A 12,077-nucleotide genomic window follows, 5' to 3' on the forward strand; every position below is an offset into this window, starting at 1 on the left:
CGTCCCCTTTCAGGGACCATCGTGGTCCCGTCAAGACCGTGACTTTCGTGCGCGACCTTCTTCGCCTCTAGCTTCCAGCGTATAGTTCAACTTAGAGTCACCAAATAGAGAGCAGAGTAGAGACACTGAGCCACGCCAGCCAGCGAGCGAGCCGGCCATCTTGGGTCCGGCGCGGCTGCTCCGCCTAGCGACGGGACGCCAATCTCCCTCTTCTGCGCCGGGGAACAGCGCGCACGCGGGGAAAACAGTCTTGGATGGAGGGGACCCAACATGGACGACGCGTTCTTGGAAGGAGAATCCACGTGACACGATCGGGCCAATCGCGGACACCGAACGGCGGCTCCGGCGCGGAAAAAGAATGCGATACTCTGTACCCTCAATATAGTGACCCTAGTTCAACTCTACCAGATTGGTGGCGCCGTCGAACTCTATGACGTCATTTGTTTACAAACAGGCAGAGGTCTGGTCGGACGACGGCCCCTAAAAGGGGCCAATCTTTGCCACAAGAGTGCGTACAAGACGTTTCTTCTATTCTAGGCAATCCAATCACCTGCGACTGCAAGCTGGCGTGGCTCCTTGACACGGAGCATGAAACAACGACAGATGATAATCCAATCTGTGCGGAACCTCCCTGGTTGAGAGGCCTGCCTCTGTTTAACCTCACAAAGAGCAGGCTTACCAACTGGCCAGGGGACTGCGACTCCAGATGTACGTGCACGTGTCAAATTTCCGGCGACTACAGCAAATCTACCCGCGTCGACTGTTCGAACGCCAGCTTAACCAAAACACCGGACGTATTTCCTCGGGACACGACTTTTCTCGACCTTCGAGGGAACCAGCTGCGAGCTCTGGGTCGTGCCTTGGTCAAGGCGACACCACTCCTGAACACTCTGTTGCTCGCCGAGAATTTCATCTCAGAGTTGAACGAGACGGAAGTACCGCGGCGGACGAAGGACCTGGACCTGCGGAGCAACCGGTTAACGCGGTTCCCGACCAGCACGTTGTCGGCGTTGAACTTGACCAGCGTGCGACTGTCTGGAAACCCGTGGATCTGCGACTGTGAGGCCTACAGCTTCAAGCAGTGGGCAGATGCCAACAAAAGCGTTGTAAGTTTGATGACACGAAACAAACTTTGGGAAACAAATGGGGCAGGTATAGGTGATTAAAACTATTCCAGGTCAAGGACGTCGATCATATCGTCTGCGGGGACAAGTCAAACCGAGGTACCGTAGGACTGCATTTCAAGGTGCTGCAGCTCAGAGACTTTTGTCCGCTGGGGACGTCCAAATACCTCATCTACGGACTTCCTACATTCTGTGAGTCCAGTACAACACTCGAATTATTTGAACCAAGCTTATCAGCCAAGTACGTTACGATGTATAATGGAGAAACAGCTATACCTCCTTGGTATAGGTACAAGTGTTTTCAAGTGTACAAGGTACAGTTTCCCAGTACTCTGGGTCCAATGTTGGATCAAATAAAGTCATTATTATTATTATTATTATTATAAGTGTGCGTTGCTAAAGCAACCATGCCATCAATACTGGCACTGCGAGAGCGACACGATCGCTGTTTTGGATTGTACTACAACGAGTTCACAAAGTGTGAACAGCATGGATAAAACAAAGAAGTCAAGTGTACTCTTTCCTCAAGTTACACATGGCCCCTTCGAAGGCAGGGATAAGAACCTCTTCGAGGAGAGCTTGTACCGTAGCTTTTGTCTTGTGTCTCCAGAGAGCGAACCACTACGCAATCGTCAAAATGTGTTGCGGTACGCAGAAATTGTGCAACGATCACAGTATAACACTGAAATGACTAGAGAACAACTTCATAAAATATTAAAACGTCTTCAATTAATATTTACTAGCATTTCATAAAGTGTTTCGCCAAAAATGCGCTTGCACGCATTCTGATATAGCTTGATCCTTATCCTTAAAAGTGATCCTTTTCGAGACGTTGTTACGTGACTCCCTCGACAATTTTCAGTACTGCTAACTGCCACGATGAGTGTCGCAATGGTCTGTCTGAAGAAAGAACGACAGATCAAGGTGTGGCTCTTCGCAAGAGGCTTCCTCTGCGTTCAAACGTCCGACGCGGACACGGACAAGGCGTTCGACGTTTTCCTTTCCTTCAGCAGCAAAGATTCCGACTGGGCCTACGCCAATTTGGTCCCCCGACTAGAACGGGAGGGATTCTCCGTCTGCACCTACGACAGGAATTTCAAAGGAGGCTTCTTGCTGCAGGACATCATCCAGGAAGCTGTGTCCTGCTCGTGTCGTACACTGCTGCTCCTCACGCCGTAAGTATAGACCCTTTTCGACAACAGGGCTTCCACTATGGCTCCCACAACAAAGTGTGCATACAAAAAAAGTGCACAATTTGGGTGGGGCAGATGATGACCCAAATAGATACACAGGGGAGTCTAGGGAATGGAGTTCAAAGAGTGTCTTCCTCGGAGCGGGTCTAGCGACAATAGACCATTTTAGAAAAGCAAGCGCCACCTGTGGTACGCAAGGGCTCATGGGAACTTAGAGCGCCTTCAAGCATTACGATACGGCCAGAGCCGGAGGTAGAAGAAGAACAACAACATTCCCGGTGTGCGCAGCATCAGCGTCATCCGATATAAACCATATCCGAAGCAGACGACGGAGCAGTGTCCCTCAAAGTTCCCATGCTGCCTTGCGCCACGCGCTTGGTGGCGCGCGCATCTTTTTAAAATCGTCTATTGCATAATCGAAAGCAAGAGCGTGCGCCTTGTGACGCGGATATCAATGCGGAAAATATTCTATGGTCGTCGTGTAGGCCCTTGCAAACCAAGCTTATGCGAGTCTCTCTCTCTATTCAGAAACTTCGTGAAAAGTGAGTGGTGCCGCTGGGAATTCCGCGTGGCGCACCACAACGCCCTGCGAGAGAGGATCAATCGACTCGTCGTCGTCGTCGCAGAAGACATTCCCGACGACGTGGACGAAGAGTTGCTCGTGTTCATGCGGGCTACAAACTATCTGCGCTGGGGAGAGAGACACTTCTGGGACAAGCTCAAGTACTCTCTTCCCAGGAGGGACGGCCGGAGGACGTCCACGCTGCGTCCAGAAAACGTGCCAGTTTCCATCATAGCCGCTGAAAACGCACCACAAATTTCCCCCGAAGAATCACCCTCGTTTTCCGACTCGAACGACAGGACAGGTCTGCTCTGACAGAACCGTTCTAGAGAAACACCAAAGGGCGTTGCCTGAGCATGCGCAAATGTTGCAAAGCGTGGAGCACAGGAGTTGTGAAACCTTTTTTTTTTCTCTTTAACTTGAGAAAAAATAGCGTTGCAATAATTTGATTTATTTATGCTAAACATGGTAGAGAAAAAAAACGCTACGTTACGGGCGGGACGAGCTCGTCCGTCCCGCTCAGCACTACGACTCCTCGCCCGTTTCTGGAGTGGGCTGTTTTACACCGTGGAGAACGTTTTCGTTTCCATGACGACGCATCTGTCCGATACCGCTTACAAGCTGCGCACCTCGCAGACATGTACAAAATACTCAAAAATGTATTTAAGATAAGATAATAAATACTAACGTTAGAATGTCATTAAGATAGAGTATAAATACTTGAAAATTAAAGTAATTAAAATAGAGTACAAAATACTTCAAAAAGTATTTGAAATACAATTAAGATACTATTTATCCTTGAACGCAAAAAGTCACCGGACACTGGTCAATGCGGCAAGTCGCCGCTATGCGACATGAACCACCAAAACCTCGCGCACTACGCAAGCCGCCGCTGCGTGATAGGAGTCATCTAAACACAAGTCCCAAAAAGATGACAAAGAGATACCACATAACTCCACTAAGTATATGTGACCATTAACAAAGCAAACTTCTAGCAGGTCCCTGCTCGGCGAGGTCAGAATTCGGCGTCACTGCGTCAGGGCACACAATAATAGAACACTCACTGGCCAAGGATTAGGACACACAGGGTAGGATATGTAAATGGGGACCACCAAGAAGGGCCAATGTCCGGGTCAAGTCCGAGGGAGTCAGGAAATTTCCGCTGAACAAGCAAGATAATGGAAAGACGAGGCACAGAAAGTTTGAGAGGGAGATCTAAAATATGTAATTATAGTATTGAGTAGAAAATACCATAAAATGTATTTTAAATAAAGTACAAATACACAAAACAAAAAGTATTGAGTAGAGTACCAAAATACCGGAAATTGTATTTAAAATACAGTACTTTAAATCCAATACTCCAAATACGTACAAGTCTGGGCCGCACCGTGTGAACGAGTGCGAGGCGCTCATTATTTAAATAAAAATTCGGATTAAAAAAAAAAACATGACTTCTAAGCAGGGCGCTGTCGGCATCAAAATGGGTACTACCCCTTTTGAGACCTTCAGTGGACACCTTTTAACGAAAAATCTGCCACCGAAGCGGGTCATTTGTTGCTGTAATTCATCGGTTTCGGTTTACATATTCTGCCGCGATTGGTCGCGGTGAAGTGCAAACGGACGTAATTCATTGGTGGATAAGTGAGTGTAAGAGCGTCCTTTTGCGCTTTACTGCGACCAGCGGTCACCGCAAAAGCGGGTTTGGAGCACCATTTACGATACGACCAGAGGCCACCAAGACGCCTACCTATACGCCGCGGCACCTCGGTGGAGAGTGCGTGGAATAATCCCATTAATAACGTTCTGCCGCACATATCGACTGGAACCACTTGCAGACATAGTATTCCGCGGATACCCCCCGTCAGGCTCTGTTCGAGTCCCGGGCGCCTTCACCAGAGAGGGCGCTGAACGGCAGGCCCTGGCATGTTGGTTGGACCAGGATAAAGCGGGAGCCAAGAAAATTTGAATTTACGATCTCCGCAGTGCAAATAAGCGTTTTCATTTCTTTGTTTACGATCTAACGAAACGCGAAGCGAGAGGATATACCAGAGAGTATCACGCACAACAAGTGCACATCCCGGACGTCACGTTATCATCGTATGCTCTTCCGTGCTGGAACGCGCAACTCCTTGGGCACGCGTGCTAGTGCCACATCAGACAACTCTCCCGTGTTCCTCCGCTTGCGATGGCCTCGCCTGTGCAAGTTCTACTGTTCTGCTTATGGCTTGCAGGATACATTGAAGCAAGGCGTCCCCGTGTCACGAACAGCACCTGCCCCGAACTTGGTGACTGCTCTTGTCGCGCGATGACGAATGGACTGGCAGTCAAGTGTACGAAAGTGCAGCGTGTGGGACGAGTACCGCAGGTCCTGGGGATACTACAAGGAAGTCCTCTTGCGGAGCTCCTAGTTATTGCGGTCCATCTAAAGTCTATACCCGCGTTTTACTTCGCGAACCTCACCATCCGAAACCTCCGCATGGAACGCTGCTCGCTGGAATCTCTGGACGATGAGGCATTCGTCGACACGGGGCCGATGCAGTCCCTGGACATGTCCAACAATCACCTCACGACGATTCCGGGAGCACTCCGCTCGTTAAGTGGACTGCAAAAGCTAAAGCTATCGAGCAACAGGATTAAGGTCATCAACGACGAATTGGCTCATCTGGCACCGACCCTGCAGGGTCTGCGGTTGAACGATAATTTGATAGAAAGTATCGATAAGGACACGCTGAGGAACTTCAACGTGCTCTCGACCGTGGATCTTTCGAGAAATAGGCTTCGAGGCATTCATCGCCGCGCCTTCAGAGGGTTGCAGTCGCTGAAGATGGTAGACTTGAAACATAACGGCATACAGTTTGTAGACGCTGCATTTAAGCAGCTACCTGTGCTGGCGGTGAGTGCTGCGGGCTTGCCATTTTGGATACATACGTGCATTAGGCTGCAGTGTGTGTGTGTGTGTGTGTGAGAGAGAGAGAGAGAGAGAGAGAGAGAGAGGTTATGCGGTTAATGGCACAAAGGCAACAGAGGCCATAGAGCGCCAAAACTATTGGTGGGTGAGTGTGTGGGAGATGATTATGGGAGAGATGATGTGAGAGGAGAGAGGGTGGCAGTTAAAAGCTATCTACAGGTATGAGCGATAAGATGGTCCAGGATAAGAGAGAGAGGAGTATGACGATAACAAGTGAGTGTGGCAGTTAAAAGCTATCTACAAGTGTGAGCGATGAGATGATCCAGGATGAGAGTGTGAGGAGTGCAGTGTACACTGAAAAACACCCTTATGGGTGTAAATGGCTTGTCCTATAACTCCCTGTGTAAAACACCCTTTGAAAGGGTGCTTTTCTTTGAAAATGCCTTCTGTTGCAACTTTTAAACACCCTCTTAGGAGGGTGTAAGATTGTTAAACACCCGGTGTTTTAAGGGTGCAAAAGAAGGTATTTTCAAGGAAACGCACCCTGTCAAAGGGTGTTTTACACAGAATACACCGTGGTCAAAAGGGGTGGTCCAAACCATACGGTGTAAACAGTGGTGTGAATTATAGGACAAGCCACTTACGCCCATAAGGTTTTTTTTTAAATAGTTTACTGTGTGTTTATCATACGTCTGCAACATGTCACTCAATAGTGACGGGTGTAACAAATCTTCCCAGAATGCCGGCTAAGTTACGTATGTGCTGCTAGATTCTGCTCTGTTTGCAGTCTAGATTTTCCACAGTGCGTTAATTGTGCTCCACAGGAACTACGGCTTTCGTGGAACAACATAACCAGCATGGGAAGACTGACATCGGCGTCGTCTCCTGGACTGCGCATACTGACCCTAGACCACAATCCCATCGCCAACGTCACGTTCTTCGACACCAACGCTCTCGATACCCTAAGCATACAAAATTGCAGCGCGTCTTACGTAAACCGGTACGCGTTCGTGTATTCTCCACAGCTCAGGTACCTCGACTTATCGGGAAACAATATATCTTTCATACCAGGCAGTGCCTTCTACAAGGAGTCAAAGCTCGTGCGACTGAGGGCCGTCGAGAATTCAATCACGACCCTGGAAGGCACGTTCAACGCTACACGACTCATAGAGACCATAGTGCTCTCCGGGAATAAGATAAGGGAGATAAGCAACGCGTTCACTGGACTCAAACGACTCATGCGTCTCAACTTGAACCGAAATCGAATCGAATCGATAGCGGACATGACGTTCGAGACTAATCGAAACTTGAAGGAACTGCATCTGCTCGGTAACCGCATAGAGTGGCTGGGCAAAGACGCCTTTCGCGGCATCGTCAGTTTAGACAAGCTCTTGCTGAATGGAAACCGGCTGACAAGCCTCAACGGTTCCCTCAGTTACATGCCTAAACTACGGCACCTGTTCTTGGACGACAATCGGTTGACTCGAATAGGAGAGGGAGATTTCGTGAACGTACCGCTCCTGAGGTACGTGCGAGCTAGCGACAATAATATAAGCGATGTCAGAGGAGCCTTCAGGTATTCGGGAAACTTGCAGAGCGTCGTGCTAGAAGGCAACCGTCTCCAGCAGGTGCATCGCGCCAGCTTTCCAGAATCTCTCCGAGATACGCTTTACGTAGCTCTCCAAGGTGAGATCTTCTTATCCCTCAACATGCAAAAATAAATAAACGCGGGACCACGGTTCGGTCATAATGCGGAATTGTCATATTAACGGAGGAGGGGATTTGCAGACGTTTCACTGCATTGTACAGCAGGAGTATGGTCGTAAAACGCGTATGTCAGATTATCGGGGGTCATATTATGATATTAACGAGGCCTCACTGTATTCTCACCTGGTAGCTGCAACCGTATACCAGTCACAGCTAGCTCGTAAGCTGTTACAATAATACCGTTGGTTTGTTACGCTTCGCGAAATGTTCATCCCAGAGTAATCCCATTCTTTCATCCCGCCCACAATGTCGATGCCGTTAAGAGGGTCTGCCATTTGACGATGTACCATCATCGTGTGTACATGCAGTTATTCCATGTGTGTCGGGAACGTGTCCCAATTACGCAACGAAATTTCTCTACCAGGAAACCCGCTCCAATGCGACTGTCAGCTGACATGGCTGCTCCCCCTGGTGCACCGCAAGAATCCGACGAGGATCCCAACTTGCGCTGGTCCATCCTGGTTAGCGGGTCTGTCTCTGCTGAACGCTTCTGCGAGCATGCTTCGCGACTCACCCGAAGACTGCGACCCCAGTTGTAGCTGCACGTGCCAGCCGGACGACCGGTACGGAAGGTCGATCCACGTGGATTGTTCCAAGGCCAACCTGACACGGACCCCCGATGTGTTTCCGAGAGACGCCAGTGTCGTCGATCTCAGCGGAAATGATCTGCGAACCCTGGGCAGCAGCTTGGTAGATGGAGCGCCACACCTCGAGACACTACTGCTCAACAAGAACTCTTTCTCGGAGCTGAGTGTGAAGGAAATCCCGAAAAGCCTCAAGAGCTTGGACTTGCGAAATAATAGTTTCACGAGGTTCCCGACAGACGTCGTGGTTGGATTGAATTTGACGTCTCTGTGGTTGGCTGGAAACGAATGGATCTGCGACTGCGACAGTTACGACTTCAAGCTGTGGACGCAAGTTAATGACTTAGTGGTAAGTCAGATTGCGCCTGATCTCACATACTGATAGGGTTCTTTCGTTTTCGGGATAAACCCGATTTTTCACGATAGTTCCCCCCCCCCCCCCGAACAAGTTTTCAAGAATCCGGGTAAAACCCGACATCTACCCGAAATCCTTGCGGTCCTTCGACTTGTGGTTGTAGGTAAGCTGTCAGCAAAGAGAGATATCTGTGTCAACCTATTTGTACTCCTTTGATAACCCCCCCCACCCCCCCAGGAGAAAAGAGAAACTTTTGTGGAGCTCGGACATGTCTTTGAATACCACGGTCATTCACTGCCCTAGTTGCGAGCGGGAATATAAAGATTGTTTCCCGTCCCAGTGTCACAGCAGCGGCTTGTTTCATATGCCTTTCGTTTCGCCCGAAAATTCCCCGATGACATATCAGACAGAGATCGAAGTGCCCGATTTCTCCCCGAGTTCTCTTACGTAAATAGCGCCCGATTTTTACCCCCCGAATTTGAAAAATCATAAAACCCGAGAACGAAGAACCCTACGCATACAGCGCTAGAAAACAGCGCTTCGAAAAGTCCTGTCAACTTTTTCACCGCTCACGTCTAGCGCTGGTTTGTCTTGTCCGATCAAGAGCCTGATTTTCTCATGACGTCATCGAATCTGTGGATATTTCTCTCTCTCTCTGTCTGTCTCTGTTTTGGCATTGCTGTGGTGGACTGAACACGGATGTCAGCTTGTGTGTCCGCAGAGGTTACGGGAATCAAGAATCGACACAAGACGCAACGGCGCATGCGTCGCATCGTCAATGGGGTTTCGCGACTCTTGAGCTGCCGATGTGGCCGAGCGATGGCGTACCTCTGGTAATGCATTCGGGAGAGGGAAAAGAGGGTGTAATCCTCCTCCCCTATGTAAAGTCCCCACAGTGCCCCACTGTGCAAGGGAGAACACGAAGGTAGGAAACAGCGCTGCCTTCCAGCGCTCTGAAACAGAGCGCTGTATGTAAGAACGTAGATGGGTAGAAATCCAGCGAACCGGTAGAGATGTAGGAAGGGAGTTGCCTCAGGACAGAAACTGAAGAGACTGTTCTTCTTCTGGGCGTGGACAGAAGAAGAACAGTCTCTGTTCGAAATATCGGCGGCTTCTGTCCTGAGGCAACTCCCTTCCTGTATGTAAGAACAGGTCCTTTGTCCACATATTCCCCTTTGAAACATGGAGGACCTACGAGACCCGTACTTGCAGGTCCAGGATGGAGCCTTGGCCATCTGCGCAGCCGGATCGAGCCCCGAAGTTCACGGGAAGGCGATCATCAACTTGGAGCTGAGGGACCTCTGCCCGTCGGACTCCTCAAGGGTCGTCTTTGCGGTTCCCGCCTTCGGTAGGAGTTCTTCCTTCCCATTGATCGACAATATTGCTATCTATGAACGCTTGTTCTTCGTCTTTTTAGCGCTCTTAATAATCGTATTAAGCGCCGCGATGATCTACCTGAAGCGCTCGCGCCAGATCAAAGTGTGGCTCTTCGCCAGAGGTCTTCTGTGCGTCCAGGAGAACGATATGGACAGAGACAAAGCCTTCGACATCTTCCTCTCGTTCAGTAGCAAGGACTCCGACTGGGCCTACGCCAACTTAGTTCCTCGAATAGAAAGTGAAGGGTTCTCGGTGTGCACGTACGACAGGAACTTCAAGGGAGGATTCCTTCTACAAGACATCATACAGGAGGCCGTGTCTTGTTCGCGTCGAACGCTGCTTCTCCTCACACAGTACGCAAGTTTTGTGTATCAAACATTTATAAACGACGACTAAAGATGTGATAACGACTTTGCCAATGCGCTTATACTTTGGAGGATCAAGCTACTAAGTTGCTATATAGTAAGCTATGGAGCTTCGCGAGCAAAATACGTCAAAGTCTCATGGAATGTAAGCAGGGATGCCAGAGCAAAATCCTGACAAATCGCAAGCGTGCCACGAGAAAATAGCCCAAAAGCAGACAATTTCCTCTGTCAGTGGCTGTGAATGCATCATATTACGTCGAATAAAGGACTCTAAGGAGCGCTACAACCTCAGCACATAAACAAAGCAGAGCGTACCCGAGTGAGACAAAGCCCATCATCACGGGAAGCAAACAATGAACGCGCTGCACGTTCTCCTGCATTACGCGGTGCATGATTAAAAACTGTCAACCCTGGTTTAGGTGCACGGAAGTCTGAGGGTCGATTCACACGATGCAACTTTAGTTGCGCGCAACCAGGTTGCGCCACCAAGTTGCACCGTGTGAACGCGAAGCTCTGGTTGCGCAACTCGAGTTGCAGGAGTTGCAGAGCCGATCGCTTCACGAGCGATTTCTCCTGCAACTCTAGCTGCAACCTGTCAATCACACGGCTACGCTACGCCTTGCAAGCGCGACCAATCAGGAAGACTTCCATGTGTCAGTTATTGCAGCGGCAGTACGCGAGACGATGAAATTATCACTAACCAGTGGAAATTATGCAAAATTATCAAACTCGCAACGAATTGAACTCGTGACGAGCAGAAGTCGCAGTGCGATTGGACGAAAATGATGAGAATGATGTTTTTCGCGCCATCTGGCGAGCTCGGCGACAACTACGGCATTCCGAGTTGCTCGCCGTATGAAAGGGACCTTTTTGGTGCAACTTCGGTTGCGTGCAACTATAGCGGAAACCGAGTTGCAGCAAAAAGTTGCATCGTGTGAATCGACCCTGAAACGCAGCGTGCAGCATACGCAAAAGTAGCCGGAAAATTGCCAAGTCGCCACTGCTCAAATGTCAGCGCCACGACGTGCAGAAATTAGCCAAGACAAGACAGTGCATGATTTCTGATTTCGCCCAAGGGTTCGCTCGAGGGTAGTTAGGGCTGACTTTAGTTAAGAGGCCGCTTTGTGGCACAATCCCTGCGTCATCGGGTAACGTTACCCCTCACTCATCCTCTTTCATTTCCTTCCTCCAGAAACTTTGTGGAGAGCGAGTGGTGCCGGTGGGAGTTTCGGGTGGCACACCACAACGCGCTCCGGGAAAGGATCAACCGTCTCATCGTGGTCGTCACAGAAGACATTCCCGACGACGTGGACAAAGAACTGCTCGTGTACATGAAGGCTACCTGCTACCTCCGCTGGGGAGAAAGAAATTTCTGGAACAAACTCATGTATTCCCTGCCGAGGAAAAGCTGTAATGCCGAACCAGGAAGTGTTCCGCTCTCCATCATACCTGCCGACGACGCTCGGTAAAATTTCATCCTGAAAGGATTTGCACTTTCTGAGATAAACAAGAACGTATCCCTGGATTCGGTTTAACTGTGAACGCTATCACTCCTTTGCAAACGTTACCAAGCAGGGTGTGCGCTCAGATAAAGATTTTGAGATACGATAAACCGTAAGCGTCCAGCTCAGTTGGGAAATGGCGGCCCGTCTGCTTTCCGAGAGAAAAGCCGCAAGCTATACTTGGAGTGAACACATGGCACCGAGAGCTGTTCGTCAATAAACTGTTTCTAAGAACACGTCCCTTGTTCTTCCGGGCTTTTCTGTGCGTTCTTCATCGTGGCAACTGTGGCTAAGAGATTCAATTCTATTGTAGATGAACTTTCAAGTTACTATATCTTTG

At 49.5% G+C, this 12,077-nt stretch overlaps 2 protein-coding genes across 10 annotated transcripts in view; one reads left to right on the forward strand and one right to left on the reverse strand.

The window, feature by feature from the left end:
* LOC135401697 (uncharacterized) overlaps positions 1-12,077 on the reverse strand; it is a 180,837-nt gene that overhangs the window by 67,149 nt on the left and 101,611 nt on the right. The gene's annotated exons all lie outside the window — the stretch shown is intronic.
* Positions 5,022-11,760, forward strand: LOC135401698 (protein toll-like). The gene is made up of 6 exons (XM_064634230.1): positions 5,022-5,772; positions 6,612-7,473; positions 7,919-8,487; positions 9,706-9,841; positions 9,911-10,223; positions 11,428-11,760. The coding sequence occupies exons 1-6, from the start codon at positions 5,065-5,067 to the stop codon at positions 11,702-11,704; spliced, it is 2,865 nt and encodes a 954-aa protein (XP_064490300.1). The 5' UTR covers positions 5,022-5,064; the 3' UTR covers positions 11,705-11,760.

Source organism: Ornithodoros turicata, chromosome 7 (genome assembly GCF_037126465.1).
Source record: "Ornithodoros turicata isolate Travis chromosome 7, ASM3712646v1, whole genome shotgun sequence".
Taxonomy (NCBI): Eukaryota; Metazoa; Arthropoda; class Arachnida; order Ixodida; family Argasidae; genus Ornithodoros; species Ornithodoros turicata.

Coding starts and splice junctions, on each gene's coding strand:
- LOC135401698 (XM_064634230.1), top strand. CDS start 5,065: ATGGCCTCGCCTGTGCAAGTTCTACTGTTCTGCTTATGGCTTGCAGGA. Junction 7,474..7,918: donor GCTTTACGTAGCTCTCCAAG/GTGAGATCTTCT, acceptor TTTCTCTACCAG/GAAACCCGCTCCAATGCGAC. Junction 8,488..9,705: donor CGCAAGTTAATGACTTAGTG/GTAAGTCAGATT, acceptor CCGTACTTGCAG/GTCCAGGATGGAGCCTTGGC.